This window comes from Acomys russatus, chromosome 7 (genome assembly GCF_903995435.1).
Source record: "Acomys russatus chromosome 7, mAcoRus1.1, whole genome shotgun sequence".
Lineage (NCBI taxonomy): Eukaryota > Metazoa > Chordata > Mammalia > Rodentia > Muridae > Acomys > Acomys russatus.
In genome coordinates, this window is record NC_067143.1 from 49319186 (window position 1) to 49340369 (window position 21184).

Sequence of the window (21184 nt, forward strand, 5' to 3'; positions counted from 1 at the left end):
AGGGTCACGCCCTCCCCCACCCCCACCCCCGTGGCAGGTAAGCAATGACATCAAAAGTAGGCAGACTGAACTGAATCACACAGTCAATTTTAACAAGCTACCCAGATTATTTGCAATTAAATGAGAGACGTAAACAGACATAGTTACGCCTGTTTTTAGCCTTTGGTCCCAGCACCCCAGGGGAAGAGGAACGAAGTGTCTGTGTGTTCGAGGCCAGCCTGGTCTATATAGCGAGTTCCGGCCCAGCCAGAGCTAAACTGTGAAAATGAACTACCACAACAAAAACGCGAGAAGCACTAGACTTTAACCTCCTTCCGCAAGGGGGCAGGTGCTGCACAGACAGCCTAATTCAGCAATATTAGGATCAGAATGACCTCAGCTCTGTAAGTCTGCTCAAACCATTCTCTCTAACTGGATTTAACTTTCCAAGGGCCCTCGGTGTTCTCATTCTCAAGAACTTTTCATCTGTGTCACTAAGGAAAAACAACTGTCTTCGTTACCACTTTGAACATTTTATAGGGGGTTTTCTCACGTAAGTTTCCCAGACCAAACAAAAAGCAAGACCCAAAGCAAACGACCAGCCACCATTTGAATGGAAGTAAGTACTAACAACAACAAAGTGAATGAATGAATGAATAAACAAATGTCACCACAGAGGTCTGCGCAGGCGCAACTAAGTCCTCCTGGCTTGAGAGACGACGGCGACAAGGCTGGAGGTTTAAACGCCGGCGCTTTCTCCAGCCAGCGCCCGGAGCAGCCGGCGCATGCGCAGAGAGCACAGGCGCCGCCTCTAACGGCCTTCCCCGCTTGCGCAGCGTCCCGGAAGTGACGGGACTGCAGGAATGGCGGCGCTCAGGCTGGCAAGCGGTAGTGGCCATTGGTTTTCGGCTTTGGCCCTCGGGGTGACACTCCTCAAATGCCTTCTCATCCCTACCTAGTAAGGACCTGCAGAGACAGGGGCTGAGCGGGAAGGCCCCGAGATCGGCAGGGTGGGCGAGACTTACGTGGATGCGTTCTCTCTGCCGCTGCTAAGCCTCCTTTCGCGGGGGTTGGTATTTAACCTGAGAGCTAGACTATGGCCACGTCTGGCTAGGATGAGACCTCACGCTGTCTAATGTTGGGCAAGTCACCTTCAAGTTTTTAAGCTTCCCGGGCCCTCATCCTCCATACGCAAATGAATGACACCCACCTCCACCAGTCTTTCAGCCAGTGTGACCTGCTGCTCACAAGACAAGGCGTTCTAAATCCTGAAGTGGTCAACAAAACGTTTCAGGGCCTCGTCTTCCCTGGAGCTGGGAGCAGCAAACTTTCAGACTCTTGCAAGATTTAGAAAGGAGACTGTAACTGATGGGCAGGGCTTTTACTCTTCTTGTAGGAGGTGATGTTTGAGTTCAAATTCTCAGTATGAAAAAAAAAATAGCCAATGTGGAAAATGGTTCAGGAGTAGGAAAGAGTAAGTGCAAAAGCCCTGTAGTAGGAAAGAACCCAGGATTCTAGGTACAGAAAGTTGTCATTGTAGCTGAAGAGGTGGAAAAGAAGGGAAGAGGCACAAGATAACATAAGCAGTGGCCAGATCACACAGGGCTGTGGAAAACGTAGGTAGCTTTGTGTAAAAAGAAATGACTTGTATGGTCAAAACTGAAAGCCCAGGAAACACCACTTAGTTGTGTGTAGACAGTGAGTATTCAGTATGCATATTTAATAACTTCTGCCATCCCTGAACTCTTCTGATGTGCATGCTTTGTGCATACACACACTGGCACACTCGGCCTCCACTGGATCTTTACACTTCCTAGCTTAGGGTTTATTAGTATTCTTTAATTCAAGAATTTTTTTTTTTTTTTTTTTTTGAGACAGGATTTCTCAATGTTATCTTGGCTGTCCTGGACTCGCTTTGTAGACCAGGCTGGCCTCGAACTCACAGCGATCCATCCACCTGCCTCTGCCTCCCGAGTGCTGGGATTAAAGGTATGCACCACCACGCTTGGCCTTAACTCAAGATCTTGATCTCTTGTTGAGTGTGAGAAAGCCATTTGTGTAGAATGCATGCCCATTATAATGTATGTGTAAATATAAGTACTGCAGTGTATAAGTTAGGCAGTGAACTTGGGGAAAGAAGGGATCAGTTGGCAGAAAACATAGCTAAAAGCAAAATCACCTTTCCTATCTGAAGAGACACTGCCACCCCAAGCTCCTTTTAAACAGTATTTTCCTGCATTAGTTATTTCAGTCTAGAAATATCTCCTCAGGGTCGATACTTTGAATACTTGCCTTGGTCCTGGATTAATCTTGTCCTAGAATACCTTTGTAGTTGGTTCTCTGTGTTCACTGTGGCCACTTGTTAGTCTGTCCATCACACTGCATCCCAAATAAAGTAGTGGCTGGGCGTGCTGACGCAGGCCTTTAATCCCAGCCCTCGGGAGGCAGGGGCAGGCAGATCGCTGTGATTTCAAGGCCAGCCTCGTCTACAAAGTGAGTCTAGGACAGCCAAGGCTACACAGAGAAACTGTCTCAGAAAACAACAACAAAAAACAAAAACAAATACAGTACTATGTCATTTGATGATAATGTTTCTGTCGCTGGTAGACTAGGTATACAATGATTGTCCTGTAAGGTTGTATGTTTTCCTTTGTAAAAGAGATTTGTGTGTGTGTGTGTGTGTTTGTGCGTTCACGCACGCACACTCCCCACATATGTGAGGGCACCCTTGGAGGCCAGAAGGTGTTGGATCCCTTGGAGCTGGAGTTAGAGGAGTGTGAGAAGCCTAGTGTGGGTTCTGGGAACTGAACTTGGGTCCTCCGTAAGAGCGTTTGAGCCACCTCTCCAGTTTATTCTGTAGTGATGCCACAGCTGGATTGGTTTGTATAACTGTGCTCTGTAATGTGTATGCGATGACAAATTGCTTAAGGTTTCTGAAAGTGCCCTTACCTTAAGTAATGCGTCACTGCAGTTGCTTGCTATTTGACACCATGTTTCTCGACTTAGTTTTGCCCTTTTTTTCAAGTACTCTTTCAGCAAGTTATAATTACCTTCATTCTTCATATTCATTAATTAGAAAAATGAACTGCTGATACTACAAAACTAACTTTCTCTCCCTTTGGTTTAAATTTATACAACACAGTTCTGAATATTTATAGCTATTCATTCCTATATCAGTATTGAATGAGGAAGAAATAACTATATCTATATCAAAACCTTCTATTTACTTATTTTTTTGAGGCAAGGTCTCACACTACCCTAGGCTGGCCTCGGCATGTAGCAATCTTCCTCCTTCCATTTCCTGAATGCTGTGATTATAGCTGTGTCTCACCAAGCTCAGCTTGTAATTTATCGTTGTTGCTGCTAGTTTTGAGACAAGGTCTTACCATGTAGCCCAGGCTGGCCTCAAACTGAAGATCATTATGCCTCCACCACCTTGTAGGTGCCGGGAATTGAACCCAGGTCCTCTGGAAGAAGAGCAGCCTGTGCTCTCAACTACCGCCCCACCTCTCCAGCCCCTTGCTTTATTCTAAGCACTATACCAACACAGAGCACTAAGATTTTTTTTTGATTGCTCACAGTAGACATGGAGAAACTCACAACTTGATTAAAGGTTTTGGTTACGAAAGGTAATCTCTTCTCCAAATCTCATTAAAATGGTGCCAAAATAGTATAAATTAAACCCAGGCATGGCAGTCCACATCTGTAATGCCAGCAGGAGTCTATAGTACCTCCGGAGTTCTGGTAGGAGCATCATGAATTGGAGGCCAGCCTGGACTACATAGCACAAACCCCCTTCTCAAAAACAGTAACATAAACTGTAAATATGATAAAGGGTATTGATAGTTATATGAACAGCATTCCACGGTCGAACGATGACTGATTTAGTAAGAAGGGGGCCCTTTAACTGTTAAGCTGGGTGCATGCTTAATAATTCCAGCACTTGGGATGTGGAGGTGGACAACTCCAGAAGGCCAGGGTAAAAGCACTTGTAGGCAAGCCTGACAACAGGAGTTTGATGCCCAGACACTATGTTGTGAGAGGAGAGAACAAACTCTTCACGTTGTCTTCTTGATCTGCACGCACACGAGAGCACACAGACACCAGTGCACTTGCACACGCAAGTGGCAGCTTGTTCCTCCTCTCTGCACAAAATAAATAAATGTAAAAAAATAGAAAAGAATATAAGGCCAGCCCGGACTGTGTATCCAGACTTTGTCTAACCAGGCTGGTGGGGGTTGTTGCACAAAGGCACCTTTATATTATTGATGTTAATTCAAGAGAGTTTCCAAGGTCAGGAATGTAGCCCATGTCACAGCATGGTCTCAGTGAAAGAAAAGCGTTCGGTGCTGGATGTGGTGGCTCATATCTGTAATCTCAGCACTCTGAGAGCAGAGGCAAGACAACTGATGCAAATTCAAGACCAACCTGGTTTATGAAGCAAGTTCAGGTCCAGCCAGGGCAACATAATGAAAACAGCACGTGCTCATGAGATGCTCAGTGGGCGAAGGGCCCCTGCTGGCAGGTGTGACTCACATAGTGGAAGGAGAGAACCAGCTCCAGTACGTTGTCCTCTGCCTTCCACACGTGTACCTACACAAAGTGATGGAAATGTAGTTGTAAGACTTTAAAGCTCCTTGGTAAGGCATTTTCTAGATTATGGGTTTGTTAGGATTGTTTGTGAGAGAGAGAAAGCCACTCTTGTGCAGTGGTCTGAGAACCTGTTTGAAGCTTTTTGTCAGCCCTTGGATATCTGTGACCCCATCACAAACCCCCAGATCCTCCAACAACTTCAGGGGGAGGCCTGACCTTCTGACTGCTAACAAGTGAGGTGTTTTAGGACTTTGTATATGTATGCATGCCTGTCATTTTATAGGATATAATGAGATACAGCTCTTTCAAAACTCTCATTTTCTTACTTTAATTGCCCTGTGTAGCCATTCCACGGATTTTGAAGTGCACCGAAACTGGCTTGCTATCACTCACAGTTTGCCGATATCTCAGTGGTATTATGAGGTGAGTTTCACTTTTACCTTTTCAAATTGTATGTAAGCCAGCCTTTTCTTTTAAGATGGCTTCATGGTTGGCCTTGAATTCATTCTGTAGCCGAGGATGGGCCAATGTGTATACAGTACTGGGGATCCCAAGGCTTTGTGCATGCTAGATAAGCAACTATTAACCGAGCTGGATCCTCAAGTCAGCTTATTCCCTAGTCAGTGTAGTGAGGAAACCTAAAAACAGCTGTTCTAAGGGGCTGGCTTTACTTTTACCTAATAGTGCTGTAAGTATTTCATAGACATGCTGGGCAGCTTTAGGTGATTGTTTTAGCTTCAGCCATCACAGTCCGCGGGTGTGGATGCAAACCAGGGAAAGTGGTATGTATGTAGGCTGCTCGTCCAGAGCTTTACGGGGCTTGACAGCTCGCCTGCTTAATGACCATGCTGCGTGGTATTTGCAAGGTGTCTCCAATTGTGAAACGATGCTAGTTAAGATGAAACAAGTGGAAGAACTTGGTGCAATGCAAAGTGCTCAGTACGCATTAATTATTAGCATTATATGTATGAAAAAGCAGCCCCCTGTCATTTCCTCCTTTTTCTCCGACTTCCTTCTTAGTTTCCTTTGCAACTTTATTTCACACCGCTTAAAAAGCTGGTATTCTCGGGCTCTGTGGTCCATTTCCTTTCCTCCCCGCCCCCCAAACAGAGTTTCTCTGTGTCATCCTGGCTGTCCTAGACTTACTTTGTAGACTAGGCTGGCCTCCAACTCACAGCCTCTGCCTCCCGAGTGGTGTGATTAAAGGTGTGCGCCGCCGCCACCCACGCCACCCCCCCCTTCCTTTTCCCTTTTAATTCTCCGCCTCCAGCCATCTGCCTCCAGCTGTGACCACTCCCAGTCACCTGAGGACCACTCTCCTGTGCAAGGGAGTCTCCTGTGTCTGCTCGCTTTACACAGAAGACATGCTGCTGCGTCCTTGTTCTTTCTAACAGGGAACAAAAATTAGCAACCCAAAGTGCAGTACTGTGGCAAAGAAATGCTGTAGGACATAGGCCTGGGCAGGGCGGAGTTAGCCAGGCCGTGTCTTCAGGCCGTCCCAGGAAGGTAGACAGGTGAAAGTAGATTGTCTGTAGAGCCCTCCTTACTTGTGACTTCATCGGTCCTCACTGACCTCCAAGTGGCCAACTAGTTGGGAAAGGTACTGAAGAGACTGTTGATATCTATTGAGTGAAAACATCGTTTGAATCTTCATATGGGCGCGTGGGTTGTTATTTTGGTGTTTGGCCACCAGGCTTTGAGTCTCATGTCCTGTACACTTAGTGGAGTGACTGGGAGGAAATACTAGCTAATAAAAGCTATCTAGGTAAAATGATGGTGGCAGATGGAAACTTGGGGTGCAGAGGTCATCTGTGCCCAGTTTGGGGGTCTGTGTGGACTGGGAATGGTGTACAGAGAGGCCCTGAGTAGTGTGGAATTGGGGTGGCAAAGGGAACTCAAGGGCACTTTGTTGTGGGAAAATGGCCATCTCTCAGCAGCCCATGTCTTCGGCTGGTTCCTGCTTACTACTTTTAAAGAATGTATATGTGTCAGTAAACTAAAGTCAGAAAGTCTTTAACTTCCAATTTAAAAAAAAAAAAAAAAAAAAGCTCTCTCAGAGGACATTAAGCTCTGACATTTTAAATTATAGCTAGGATTTAAAATGTGAATTAAAGCCGGGCGTGGTGGCGCATGCCTTTAATCCCAGCACTCGGGAGGCAGAGGCAGGCGGATCGCTGTGAGTTCGAGGCCAGCCTGGTCTACAAAAGTGAGTCCAAGATGGCCAAGGCTACACAGAGAAACCCTGTCTCGAAAAACCAAAAACAAAAAAAAAAAAAAAATGTGAATTAAGTCTAAATTGACAGTAGAATTATGTCGACTTTTCTAAACATTTTTATTGTACATATCCCAGCAAGAAGTCATTTCTGAGTATGTTCTGTTGAATATGTCTATGTTAGTTACAAAGCCACTATTCTGTTAATGTACTGTTAAAATAGTAATTTTAACAAATAAAAATAGAACTTGTAGCTTTTCTTTTCCTCAGTTCAGTGGGTCATTTTGCTTACTTCCTACTTTGGAGACTTGGAATTAGAGAGGAGATGTTCTGTAAGTGTCGAAGTTAGGGGCTGCGTTCATTAGAGACTGAGAGCCTCTGGGTTTACCTGGGGCCATCTAAACCTTCTGTGTTATACCTGCAAACAGGTCATGATTTCTCCAGACCTAGCAGCTGTCTGTCATTAATTCTTATATGCAGAGGGCTAGCCTGGGAATGAGGCTGTGTTATAATGCTTGCCTGAGTCCAGCCCCCAGGACTTCAGAAAAGAACTTAAAATGAAAACAAGAAGAGAGTTTGCCTTGGGTTTATTATCTTTTAATCATGAGAGACCTTGAACTATAGTCCTCAAGGAGAACCAGTGTGTCCAGTGTGTCCAGTGAGCCTATACTGGACTTGTAGAGACCGAAACTTGGAGTGAAGGGTGCCAAGGGGCCAGAGAATAGGCTCTGGGTAAGAGCACTTGTTCTTACAAAGGAACAAGGTTCAAGTCCCAGTTCACGACAGTCTGTAACTCCAGGCCTGTTGATTCTGACACCTTCTCCAGACCTGCAGGGGCACCAGATACATGGTAGTGCATCTATATTTATGCAGGAAACAGACTCACTCACATTGAAAAATAATTTAAAACTTTAATTTTTTTTTTAAAGTAACAAGTGCAGAGAAGGAAAGTTATAACTAGTGTGTGGCCCTTCATACCAAGGGCTGGGATTACAGGTGTGTGTGCATCGTGTCCTGTGTTCTGATTCTCCTGACATAGCAACTGCTGTTGATTTTTAGGGCGATGTAAGTGCAACATCCTTTCATTATGCTTTTTTACAGACTAGTGAGCAAATCTAAATATGCCTTGTTTAGTTACTTAGGGTGTGTGTTAATTTTGATTTTTTTTTTTTTTCCATCACAGGCAACTTCAGAGTGGACCTTGGATTACCCCCCTTTTTTCGCATGGTTTGAGTACGCCTTATCACATATTGCCAAATACTTTGATCAAGAGATGCTTAATATTCATAACCTGAACTACTGCAGCTCAAGGACGTTGCTTTTCCAGAGGTTTTCTGTCATCTTGACAGATGCACTCTTTGTGTATGCTGTTCATGAGTAAGTGGTAAATGTCATGCTGTGTGGACATTTGTGTGGAAGGTATTGAGAGTGGAATACTGGTGATTTACAGGGAACACAGCCTTGCTGGTGTAATAGCACAAAAACCCAAGTTGAGCTTTAAAATGCCTGAGAGTATTTACAAGAAACAGTCTGTAAAAGGAACTTTTGTTTTCCTGAGGTAATTGTTATCTTGGAGGCTTACTGCCTGTCTCTGCTAACCTAGGTCTAGAATGTTTTCATCCTCTGAGACTTACTGCTGCATAAGCTCACCCTTTCTTGTTCTTTCTGAACTCTGGGCTGGCTGGTTCACCTCAGCTGTTGTGGTTCAAACTCCTCTCCCATTTAACTTATTCAACTTGGCTTCTCTCTCAGCCCCAGAATTGCTCTGCATGGCCTCAAACTAACCCCAGCAATCGTTTCTAATCTTCTGGCTCTTTCTCATTCTCTTGTTTGTTCAGTCTTCACCTGAGCTCGCTCTGTCCCTGTCTCTCTATTACTGTCCCGGTAAAATGCTCATATTCGTTCTCTACCCCCCCTCCCATTAACTACTTAACCTTTCCTCTCTTCTTTTCTTCTGAGAGTTGGGCGTATCCTGTTCTGTCAAATCTTGTCACTTTTTCTGCCACTCAATTAGACATCACTTTCAAACATGGGTGTGCTTCCTTCTACACACTAACATTGTTTTATATTAAGGCGTGTCTCACCACTCCTGGACCTAAGCTTTTTCTTTACCTGAAACTTGCATTAAACCAGGCTGGCCTTGAACTCAGATCTCCTTGCCTCTGTCTCCTGGATTAAAGGTGAGTTTGTATTCCAGTCTGATCTCACAGACAAGAGAAGGTCTTTGATGTGATCTCTTGCCAGAGCAGCCGTATTCTGAATTAAAATGCCTCTGCAGCAGTCTTGCGAGGTTTTGTAGAGAAATGGGAATAAATTAATATTTTTGAGGTGGTGGACTGTGAGCATTGTGAGTGTTGTGAAAGAACTAATCCAAATAGAATTCCAGGACGAGTTCTCTCACTCAGAATAACTCCACAAACCTTCCTTTCCTTTTGGCCATGACCAGAGGCTTTTGTGACCTGCCCTGCTTTGTGGGATGAAGCTCCATGTGGTACTGCTGTGCCGGGCTTAAATGAAACCCAGTCAACACTAGGAGCCGGTTCGGATGCAAACACACAAGGGTCTCGTTTATTGACTGTTCAGCTTAAGCTGGACCCACCCTATCACCGACACAGCGGAGCAGGTGCGAGTCCCGAGGACAAGTAGGAAAAAAGTCTCTATAGATGTAGTAAGCGAGAGAGCAAGTAAGGGGGTTTCTAGCTTGGCAAGCATCCTATTAATTATTTCTTAAACTAATTGATATTCGTCTGGTACCAGACCGGTATCACCCCACGAATGATTAACTTCTAAGGAATAACTCTTAAGAAACCCGGGGGAGCGTCTGATCTTATAGTACTTTCTTATTTTCCAGCTAATTGGCAATTCTATATCTCTGTGCCACGTGTATCTTTGTGGGTTTTTCTAAATCCAGAGTTCAGGAGTAGGTCACCTAAATACAGAAATGAAAATTTTAAGCAAAATGAAGTTGCTTTGGTCCATCAGTACATACACATTTATGCACATATGTCATGGGCCAGCTTAGTTGGGGATCGGTTTTTGGGATTGGGAGTTTTTGAAGTGTTGGTGGGTAGAAATAAGGTGGTTGACAAACAGACAAAATTTAGGATTGAGTTTGTATCTGAGTGTATTTTTTTAGTCAAGTAGTTCAAATTTATATATATATATATATATATTTTAAAGTGGGGGTTTGTGGTTACATTTTTTTTACAGAGTAGTTTTAAGGAAGTTAGTAAGTATATAGAGTGTAGGTATAGAATGTAAAGTTATTGTGTTGTTATATTTTGAATTATAACTTTGAATGTAACAATATAGGGTATTGAACACACAGTAAAGGCATTATTACTTTTAAGTTATTGGCTTGATATTAATATGTATGTGGTTTTTTTTGTTTAGGGTTAATTTTTTTTTAACAAAACTTATGTATAGTATCTGTGTTAAGACAGTTTTTTTTTTTTTTAATATTTGACTGTCACTATCTGGAGGTTTTTTTTTTTTTTTTGATATATCTTATTTTGTAAGTTATAATATAATTTATTAAATAATGATTAATTTTTAGTCAGTGATTAATTTTTTTAATAAGTGGAAGTGAAGTGGAATTACTCTGGGCCTGGACAGTCTTTGGCTGTAGTCTCAAGTTAGGCTTGTCTCACAGCAACGTTCATGTTTGAAAAGTCTTGATTTGGGAGTGAAGTAGAGTCAAGAAAATAATAGCTTTTAGTATAATGAGAAGAGAGAAAAGAACTGTAATTTAAAATTTTTTGGGGGGGGGCAGAAACATTAGTCTCAGTCTAGGAGGCTTTTTTTTTTTTTTTTTTTTTTTGGTCGGGGCGAGGAGGCGGGGCACGTAGTCTTAGGCCTGTGTAGTATTTGTCATATAGACACCACGGGAGGGGTCATGATAGTTTTCCTTTTTTAATTTTTTAATTGTAGTTTGTAAATTTTTTATTTGGCTGTAGAAATGGACCTAAAGATCAATTTAAGAAAGAAGGAAAGTATAGTAATATTAGAAATATAACTTTTATCATAACTTTTTTTTAATCATTTATTTTTACTTTATATGCATTGGTGTTTTGCCTGCATGTATGTCTGTGTGAGGGTGTCAGATCTTGGAGTTACAGACAGTTGTGAGCTGCCATATGGATGCTGGGAATTGAACTGGGTCCTTTGGAAGAGCAGTCAGTGTTCTTGACTGCTGAGCCATCTCTCCAGCCCGTTTTTGTCAGAACTTTAATAGAAATTAACCAATGTAGTTAATTGTCAGGATTTAAGTTGGTAAGTTTTGTTTGTAATGATTTTGTTATATTTTTTATTTTAAGAGAATCTACGTGAGCATGACTAATAGTAGTAATCTGTATTTGAAGAGTTTGTATATTTTGAGTAAGATCATTATTATTTTTTATTTTTAATAAATTATTTTTAGTAAGTTTTTAATTTATAGTTTTATTATAAGGAAGAAGTGTAACATATATATATTCAAAGTTTGTATGGTATTGGGTAGATAACTGAACTTTGATTTTTTTTTTTTTTGAGTGCCCAAACCATATTTTTTAGAGTATTAATTTTTGTTTTTAACTTTTTATTTATAATTTGTTGTTTAGTGAGAGCCTGAGAAATATTCTTGTTTAAGTTATTAACAAAATGAGTAGTTTGGTACTTTTGAAATTAATGAAACAGTTGATATTGTAAAAGCTGTAATAATGGCTATCAAAGCATTAATTTTTAGAATAAGGACAGTGACAAAATTTTTAGGCCTAATGAGTTTATAGACCCTTTTTAAAGTTTGTAGAGTTGTATTATTGAACCATGGATCTTTTTTAAGGTCCATTGGTAGGACAACATATTTTGGGTTTTTAAAAAAGTATCATGACAGAATAAGACATGTTTAAAGAAGGTTTTATATAATTAGTAAGAGTATATTTAGAATAATGTATATGAAAAGACTTTATATTAATAATTTATAAATTTTGAGATTGTTTTATTAAAATAGCATATGGATATCTAACACAAGTTTTAATAGTAACAGGTGAGGCATGTGTCTGTTTAGGTTATTTTAGTAAAAGTATGTTAATTGTTGTAAATAGTTTAAATAACCCAGAAAATAAGTGAATTTTTTTTTCTGTAGAATAATTAACATAACAGGTTTTATTTAGTCTTTAGAGTTCTACTTTTTTATAGGCTTAGGTGGAGGAATATAGTTATTAAATATGAGATTACAAGTGAGATGATTGTAATAGTTAAAGTCAGGAGATACAATAGAATAATAAAAAATTTTTTACATCTGATTTATAGGAACATGAGCAAAGTGTGATTATATTTACATTGTAACCGTGGAGGACTAGAGTCTTGTTTTGCTAGGGAATATCAAGTTTTGTCTTTGTTATATTTTTGTACATAGCTTTTTTTTTTTTTGGGGGGTACATAGCTTTTTAATGGCAGTGGGAAAGGAGGTATAGAGTAACTTTTATTATAATTGTAATAGTTTAAAGTTATAAGCCCAATTTTTTACATTTTTTAAAAAATCTTTTTATAAGTGAGTGACAGAGTCACAGGCCGTGATGAAGGAGTTGGAGCATCAGCTAGGAAAGTGTGATAGTTGATAAGGAGGCATCTTGCTGGTGTGAGGGCTGACAGAGCTACACAGATGGGGGCAGTGCTTGACATTTTTTAATAGGTAGTTACAGAAGATGTCAGCTTTGATTTATAGATTTTTTTTTTTAAGATTTGAGTATCATGAGTTATGACTTGAATATGTGATTTTTTTTTTTAACCCACAGGATGAAGTAGAGGGGGATGAGGAATGTAAATTTAATATAATTTTTTTGAAATACATGTTATTTATTGAGCAAAAATAGCAAGCATTGTTAGAAATATATCTTTTGGTGTAGGGTTCTTTTTTTAGGGTAGTAGACTAGTTTAGGGTAGTATAACTAGTTTTTAATATAATAAGAGACTAAGGCTTAGTATAATTAATTTGTTGCACTTTGGCATTTTGTATATTTTGTTTTATTAGTTTTAGTTGTAAGGCTTTTTGTGTTAACTGTCTGGGAGATCTTGGATCTGGGTCTCTTTAGAGTTTTTAACAAATGATGTAATTGTCTTGTAGTAATTTTTAAATAAGGTCTAATCTAATTTATATTTTTAAATAATTTTTGAAAATCACTAAGTGTTTTTAATTTATCAATCTTAAGTTGTAACTTTTGTGACATAATAAAGTTGTCATAGATAGTTTTTTAAAGTAATTAATTGGTCTATTATGTTGTATTTTATTAGGGGTTGTTACCAATCTATATTGATTTAAAGACTTAATCATATCTTTAAGAATTAATTCAGTCAGTTTTTTTGTTGGGTTTTTTTTTTTTTTTGTCATAAGAATATTATTTATATAATGTAAAATAAAAGTATTTTTATCTTGGGCTGGAGAGATGGCTCGGAGGTTAAGAGCACCGATTGCTCTTCCAGAGGTCCTGAGTTCAATTCCCAGCAACCACATGGTGGCTCGCAACCATCTATAATGTGATCTGATGCCCTCTTCTGGCCTGAGGTGTACATGCACACCACTGTATAAAAAATCAATAAATCTTTAAAAAAAAATAAAATTTTTATCTTTATCTTTTAACAGATTTTAGTGTTTGATCTATAAATTTTTGACAAAGAGTGGGACTATTTTTTATTTTTTGTGGCAAAACTTTTCATTGATACCTTTGATAAAGTCTTTGAAAGTTAACTGAAGGTATGTTAAATGTACATTTATGAGAAACTTTTAGGATGTAATTTAATAGTGAAAAAACAATCTTTTAGATCTATAACAATAATTAATATAACAGCCTTTAAGATAGTTATAGGAGAAGGGAGGCCAAGTTGAAGGACCCCCATATCATGTGTAGTCTTATTTACAGCTATTAAATCTTGTAAAAATCTTTATCCCTCTGATTTTTTAAATAACAAATATAGGAGTATTTTGTGGACTATTTGATATTTTTATATGTTTTGTACTTAATTGTTTTTAAACAAGTTGTTTTAATGTTTGTATCTTTTTTTGTATTAGGGACCACTGATTAATCTAAACAGGCTTTTTATTTATCTATGAAATTTTATCTGTATATAATTTATCAGTGGCCCCTATGAAAAATGTTGGTTGTTTTAAATATCATTTGTGGTTAATTTTATTTTTATTTTTTCAATATATCTGTTCCCCATAATGAAGAAGGAAGAGAAGGAATGGCATATAGTTGAAAAGTCTCAGTTTTATCTTTAATAGACCATTTTAGAATTTCTGAACTTTGGGCCGTATTTGAGGCTGAACCTAATCCTACCAAAGTTGATGTGGTGTGATAAATGGGCCAAGAAGCTGGCCAGTCTTTACCAGTAACACACGATTTGTCCGCGCCAGTGTCTAATATTTTTTTTACCTTTAGGGTTTTTAGAGGTCTCTGTTTAGTTACCTTTTGAGTCTAGGCTACCACTTCAGTAGACCAAATCTCTTTGTCTCTGTCTAGCTTTAAAATCGGATTAGGCAGGTGAACATCGGGAAGCAACAGATTCTGAGCCACTTGTTGGTTCTTGTGTAATTGTACAGTTTCTTTTAACGGTCTGGTTTTTGTTTGTTTGTTTGGCACAGTCACAACTAATGTGACCTTGTTGACTACAAGAAAACATGAAATTTTTTTATTGTTACCTCTCTGTTTTTTTAATTAGTTTCTGGCAGAGAGCATTGGCATTTTTTCCTGTAAGTTGTTTTAATGACATGTGTGGTCTCTCAGAGGGAGGAAGCATCTCATCTAGCGCCTTTTTCAGTCTGGCTCTCATGGAGCAGCTTCTTCCTCAGAGGGAGCTTTCTCCGTGAAGAACTCTATTTTAGGTTTGTCTGATAACAGGTCCCTAATATTTACCCATAAGGAAAATGTCTGTGCTGATATCTGACTTGGACCATGAGTTTTATAGAATCTTTTCACTTCTTTTTTTACTTTTTTAGTTCTCTAAAGATAAGCTTTTTTTTTTCTTCCAGGAACCAAGGACTTATATTTAATAAAAAGTTGTGAAATTTTGTCTTAAACTCTCTTTTGAGGTTTTTATGTCTCTACCTTTTAACATATGGCTTAATATTGTCAAGAACATTCTTCTGTTTTGGACTGAGAATATCTCATGGTTTTGCCTACTCACTCTTTTGGCTCAGCCTGTCCTTTGTTGCGGAGTCTGTAGTACTCTTTGGCGAGGTCCTTGTCTTTGTCTGAAAAAAGTATTTAAAAAGAGGAGAGAAAGCTTAGCTTACTTCGAGTCCCATGCATTGTGCACCACCTGTTATGGACTGGCTCAGTCGGGATAGGTCTTTGGGATCGGGAGTTCTTGAAGCATTGGTGGGCAGAGATAAGGTGGTTGGCAAACAGAGACAAAACTCAGGATCGAGTTTGTATCTAAGTGTTTTTTTGTTTGTTTGTTTGTTTTTTAGCCAAGCAGTCTAAATTTCTACACATACATTTAAAAAGCAGGGAGGTTCGTGGTTACATTTTTTCACAGGGCAGCTTTAAGGAAGTCAGTGAGCACTCAAGCACACATAGTGCAGGTACAGAATGTGAAGTTATTGTGTTGTCGTAGTTTGAATTACAATACAGGGTACAGAACACACAGCAAAGATGTCATCACTTCTAAGTTACTGGCTTGATATCAATATGTATGTGCTCCCTTTGTCCAAGGTTAATGGGTTTTTTTTTTTTTCCTACCAAAACTTATGTGCAGCACCTGTGTGTCAAGACAGGTTTTTTTTTTTCTTCTTGATATACCTTGTTTTTTTGTAAGCCATAATATAACTTATTAACTAATGATGAATTCCTAGTCATGTTTCTTTTAATAAGTGGGAGTGAAGTAGAACTGCTCTGGGCCTGGATAGTCCCTGGCTGCAGTCTCAAGTTAGGGTCGTCTCACAGCAATGTTCATGCCTGAAAAGTCCTGACTTGGGAGTGGAGTAGAGTTAAGAGAAGAATAGGTTTCAGCACAATGAGAGAAAAAAACTACAATTCAGTTTCTCCTGGCAGAAACATTAGCCCCAGTCCAGGAGGCTCTCCCTTGTCAGGAGTGGTAGCCTCAAGCCTGTGTAGTATTTGTCACACCGACACCACTGGAGGGGTCATGACACACATATATCCGTTGTGCGTCATCCAAGTCTGCTCTTAGGGAGTGTCTTCCAATAAACTCATCTTGTGGCATGCTGGAAAGATGGCTCAGCAGTTTAGAACATTTGTTCTTCGTGCAGAGGACACAGGTTTGATTCCGGCACCCTCTTGGCAGCTCACAACTGTCTAGGGGTTGGATGCCTTCTTCTGACCTGCAGGAACTAGGTGTGCACATGGTATACAGATACACAAAAGAACAAAGTACCATGTGGAAAAGGCAGCCACCTGGCACACATTTGTGATCCCGTTATTGAAAAGGTGGAACAAGTAGATCCTTGGTGCTTGTGACCAGCCTAGAACAGCCTACTTGGCAAGTTCCAGACCAGAGAGAGACCCTATCTCAAAAAAACAAAATGGATGGCAATCCCCAGAGATCCGCCTGACTCTGCTCCCTGACACTAGAACTACAAGTACTGCACTCAACATTTGGGGGCCTTGGGGGATTTTTGGTTTGTTGGTTTGGTTTGGTTTTATTGTTGCTGTTGGTTTTGGGTTTTAATTTGGAAATACTGGTTCTGGGGAGTGAACGTAAGTACTTGACTGACAGAGCCATGTCCCCGGCCCTTTACATAAAAATTTATTTTTGTCATCGTCATCATCATCGTCATTGTCATCTGGGTAGTGAGGAATTGAGACAGGGTCTCGCTGTGTAGCCCAAGACTGGTCTGGAGCCTGCGGGTTTAACTGAGTGCATGTGTATGGGTCTTGCATACACATTGGGGATTGAACCTCGCTCACACAGAATGTACCATTCTGCCACTAGGTGCCTTGCATTTTTTGCTCCTTCCCTTTTCTTCCTTATTTCCTTTTTTGTTTAGATTTTGTTGGTTTTTTTTTTTTTTTTTTTTTTTTTTTTTTTTTTTTTTTTTTTGGTTTTTCGAGACAGGGTTTCTCTGTGTAGCCTTGGCCATCCTGGACTCACTTTGTAGACCAGGCTGGCCTTGAACTCACAGTGATCCGCCTGCCTCTGCCTCCCGAGTGCTGGGATTAAAGGCATGCGCCACCACGCCCGGCTTGGTTTAGTTTTTTGAGACAAAATTTCTCTATGTAGTCTTGGCTGTCCTGGACTCACTTTGTAGACCAGGCTGGCCTCAAACTCACAGCCATCTTTCTGCTTCTGCCTCCCTGAGTGCTGGGATTACAGGTGTGGGCCAACCATACCCAGCTATCCTTTTTTGTTTATTAAGACAAGGTCTTAATGTTGCTGAGGTTAGCTTCAAATTTGCTATGTTGCCGATGATGACTTTGAACTTCCAATCCTCCTACCTCTACTCACCAGAGATGGACTTTAGGCATGCACTGCTGTGCTCAGTTGGTGCAGGCCCTGTGTGCTAGGCCAGCCCTCTACCAACTGAGCCTCACCCTTAGCCCACACTGTTCACTCGTAAGGACTGAACTAGTGTGTGCCCTCTTGTTTTTAAAATCCTTACTTACAGGTCTTCTATCACTATTTATTGGCTTTAGTTTTATTAAATGAGCACTTGTTTCTGACCTGCATATGTGAGGAAGAGATGTGGGATTGGGCCCTGAGGTCATGGACAGTTTGTGAGAAACGGCTCTGTGCAGAAGTGTTGTGAGTCCTGAAGCGTGATGTTACCTGTCTCTGCTGCTGTGTGCATGTAGGTGCTGCAAGTGCATCAATGGGAAGAGAAGCAGCAGAGAGCTCACGGAGAAACCCAAGTTCATTCTGGCCGTGCTGCTGCTGTGGAACTTCGGCTTGTTAATTGTAGACCGTATCCTTGGTGCTCTTTATCCTGACTCTGTCGTGCACTAACAGGTTAATTCTGGGTGTAGGGATGATTATGAAATGTGAACTGCTTTTGAAAGGGGGCGTGGTCTGGGGCACTTAACGCCCCAAACTGTGCTCTCTCCAAGTTTACCGGATTCTGGTAATTAAAATACTTTGTCCCTGGTCTTTAATCCCAATACTCAGAAGGCAGAGGCAGGTGGTGGGAGGCCAGCCTGGTCTACAAAGTGAGTCCAGGACAGCCAAGGCTACACAGAGAAACTCTGTCTTGGGGGAAAAGAAAAAACTTTGTGTCTGATTGAATTTTGAGAACTAGTTAAACTGTCATTTTTTATTTGCACATTAAAGAAAACACCCACAAGTTCTGTGCTCATTCATAGCACACCTCACGGTGAATCTAGTGTCGTCTTCCTTGACACCCACCCAGATATTCATTTCCAGTACAATGGCTTTTTATCTGGATTAATGCTGCTCTCCATTGCACGGTTATTTCAGGTAAACACAGAGGAACCTAGTGAGATCCCCCTTTTAGTTCTTAGCTTCTAATGATAGTATCGTAGCGGGTGACAGATAATTATTTGACCTACTCTTCAGAATTTCACCACATAGGCACTTTTCTTGTTACTTCCACAAATTCTACCTGGTTTTGGATGTTTGTTTTTTTTTTAATTTTACATATGAGAAAATTAAAATTATATCCTAAAAACTCATTACAGTGTGGCAGGTATGGATTAGAGTTCTGTGTCTGGCTGCACTGTTTCTGTGGAATCTCCAGCAGCACTTGCTGTATAAATGATAGTGGTCTTTTTCTTTTTCTTTTCTTTTTTTCTTCTTTTGTTTTTCTTTTTTTTTTTTTTTTTTTTTTTTTTGGTTTTTCGAGACAGGGTTTCTCTGTGTAGCCTTGGCCATCCTGGACTCACTTTGTAGACCAGGCTGGCCTCGAACTCACAGCAATCCACCTGCCTCTGCCTCCCAAGTGCTGGGATTAAAGGCGTGTGCCACCACACCTGGCTTTTGTTTTTTCTAGACAGGGTTTCTCTGTGTAGCTTTGGCTGTCCTAGACAAGCTTTATAGAAGAGGCTGCCTCAGAACTCAGAGCAATCTGCCTGCCTCTGTCTCCCTGAAATTAAAGGCGTGTGCCACTATGCCTGCCTGAAAGTGGTGTTTTTCTTTGAGATGTTTGTAGGTTACTTAGAATAGTGTGATGGAAATACAGAGGTTAAAATAAAAAGACCCATGTTTCTATCTTAACACTAATAAACTGTATGGCTTAGACAGGACTTAACAAGGCCATATTTGGTGGTTCTCCAGTTGCTAAGAGGTAGGTGGAATTCAGACTTCTTCTGTTAGAGTTTGTCTGAGGTTTTGTTATACTTTTATGGATTAAGTACCATATTTAGTCCTCTTAGCCTGGCATGGTGGTACACCCTATAGTCCATGCTGCCTAGAAGACTAAGGTAGGTTTGAGCCTTTGGACCTGGGAATTCAGGGCCAGTCTGGGCAACAGCTCCGTGAAACCATACTGGAGCTAGAACTCAAGGTCTCCCACACATTAGGCAAGTGTTCTAATCACTGGAGGGTTTTTGGTTTTTCTGTTTTTTGGATAGGCTGAGTATGTAGCTCAATAGTAGAATCTTGGCCCAGCACAACCCATAAACAAAACACAGCATTATAGGTTCTATTCATTCATCCTTTGAGCCTAGCTCCTCTTTGGCCAGGTTAACTATATTGCTTCTGTCTCCTTAGAATATAGTTTGTGGGTACTGATGGCATACCTTGTATCTTGGCATCAGGCTTGATGAAGTAACTATTATTTATGTGTATGTGTATGTGGTATGCCTATGAGTTTCCTATGAGCTTATGTGCACAGGTCTGTGCAGGTGCCCACAGGTGTCAGAGGGCATCAGATCCCTGGAACAGAACACCAACAGCTCAGGCTCTAAGATCAACAGTTAATAATGGGACCTCATGAAACTGAAAAGCTTCTGTAAGGCAAAAGTCGCTGTCAACAGAACAAATTGACAGACCACAGATTGGGAAAAGATATTTACCAAACCTACATCTGACAAAGGCTAATATCTAAAATATATAAAGAACTCAAGTAATTAAACACTACCAAACCAAATAATCCAATTAAAAATGGAGTACAGAACTAAACAGAGAATTCTCAATAGAGGAATATTGAATGGCAGAGAAGCACTTTTTAAAAAAATGCTCAGCATCCCTAGTCATCAGGGAAATGCAAATCAAAACGACCTTGAGATACCATCTTACACCTATCTGAATAGCAAAGATCAATAACTCGAATGACAACACATGCTGGTGAGGATGTGGAGAAAGGGGAACATTCCTCCACTGCTGGTGGGAGTACAAACTTGTACAACCCTCTGCAAATTAATATGGCACTTTCTCAGAAAATCAGGAATAGTTCTATCCCAAGACCCAGCTATACCACTCCTGGGCATATATCTGAAAGATGCTCTACCATACAACAAGGACATTTGCCCAACTATGTTCATAGCAGCCTTATTTGTAATAGCCTGAACTTGGAAACAACCAAGATGTCCCTCAACTGAAGATGGGGGGGAAAAAAACTGATATATCTACACAGTGGAATACTACTCAGCTATTAAAAAACAAGGAAATATTGAATTTTGAAGGCAAAGGGATGGAAACTAGAAATGATCATCCTAATTGAGATAACCCAGACCCAAAAAGACATGCATGGTATATATATATACTCATATCTGGATTTTAGCCCAACATAGACGTCCTCTGAGAGACCTCCACCCAGCAAGGTGTAAGGACAGTTATGGAGACTCGAAGCTGGACACTGGACAGAGTGCCGAGAGTATAGGGTGGCCCTGCCAGGCCACAGAGGAAGAGGTTATATGTGCTACAGGTTGACACTAAAAAATCTGAGATCAGATGCTAGGAGAGGGAGGGAAAGGGCACAAGGGAGGGGATGAGATTGGGAGATGTTAAGGGAGGGGGCTGCAATTAGGATGTAAAGAATTCAAACTGCAGAACAAGCAGGTAACTTATATCGCTAATCCCACTACATGGGAATAGCTCTGAGACTGGAGATACAAATGTAAATGCATAGAGAGGCTTCATGTTGGCCACAGATTCTCTGTGACTTATTACTAGAGACCATTCTCAGTATTGCATGAAGGAAGATTTGCAGATGTCTTACTTCTGTCCATACAAGGAGCAGAGAATCAGCCTTAATTGCTGTGTACATCCCACACATCTCATAAAATTATAATGTTAGAACTGTATAAGGCTTGTGAGAAATTATGTTTTCAGAACAAAAGAACTGGACACTGACGCTGAATCCAACCTGACAGGATTCATTCCTCTCAGCGTGCTGGACGATGACATCCTGCATCCTCCTTGCTCCAGCCCTGGATGTCTTTGTCACTGTTACCCATTAGAATTGGACAGCTTCCCAGCAGCGTTGCAGAAAGCTTCTGATCCCATTTG

General features: G+C 40.6%; 1 protein-coding gene across 1 annotated transcript in view; it reads left to right on the forward strand.

Annotated features, from left to right (window-relative positions):
- Positions 1–820: 820 nt before the first annotated feature.
- The window catches only part of Alg8 (ALG8 alpha-1,3-glucosyltransferase), a 66535-nt gene continuing 46171 nt past the window's right edge, over positions 821–21184 (forward strand). Inside the window, 5 exon segments of the mRNA XM_051148966.1 lie at positions 821–937; positions 4917–4995; positions 7968–8161; positions 17575–17684; positions 18126–18193. Of these exon segments, the coding sequence (XP_051004923.1) occupies positions 843–937; positions 4917–4995; positions 7968–8161; positions 17575–17684; positions 18126–18193 (546 nt within the window). The 5' untranslated portion in view covers positions 821–842.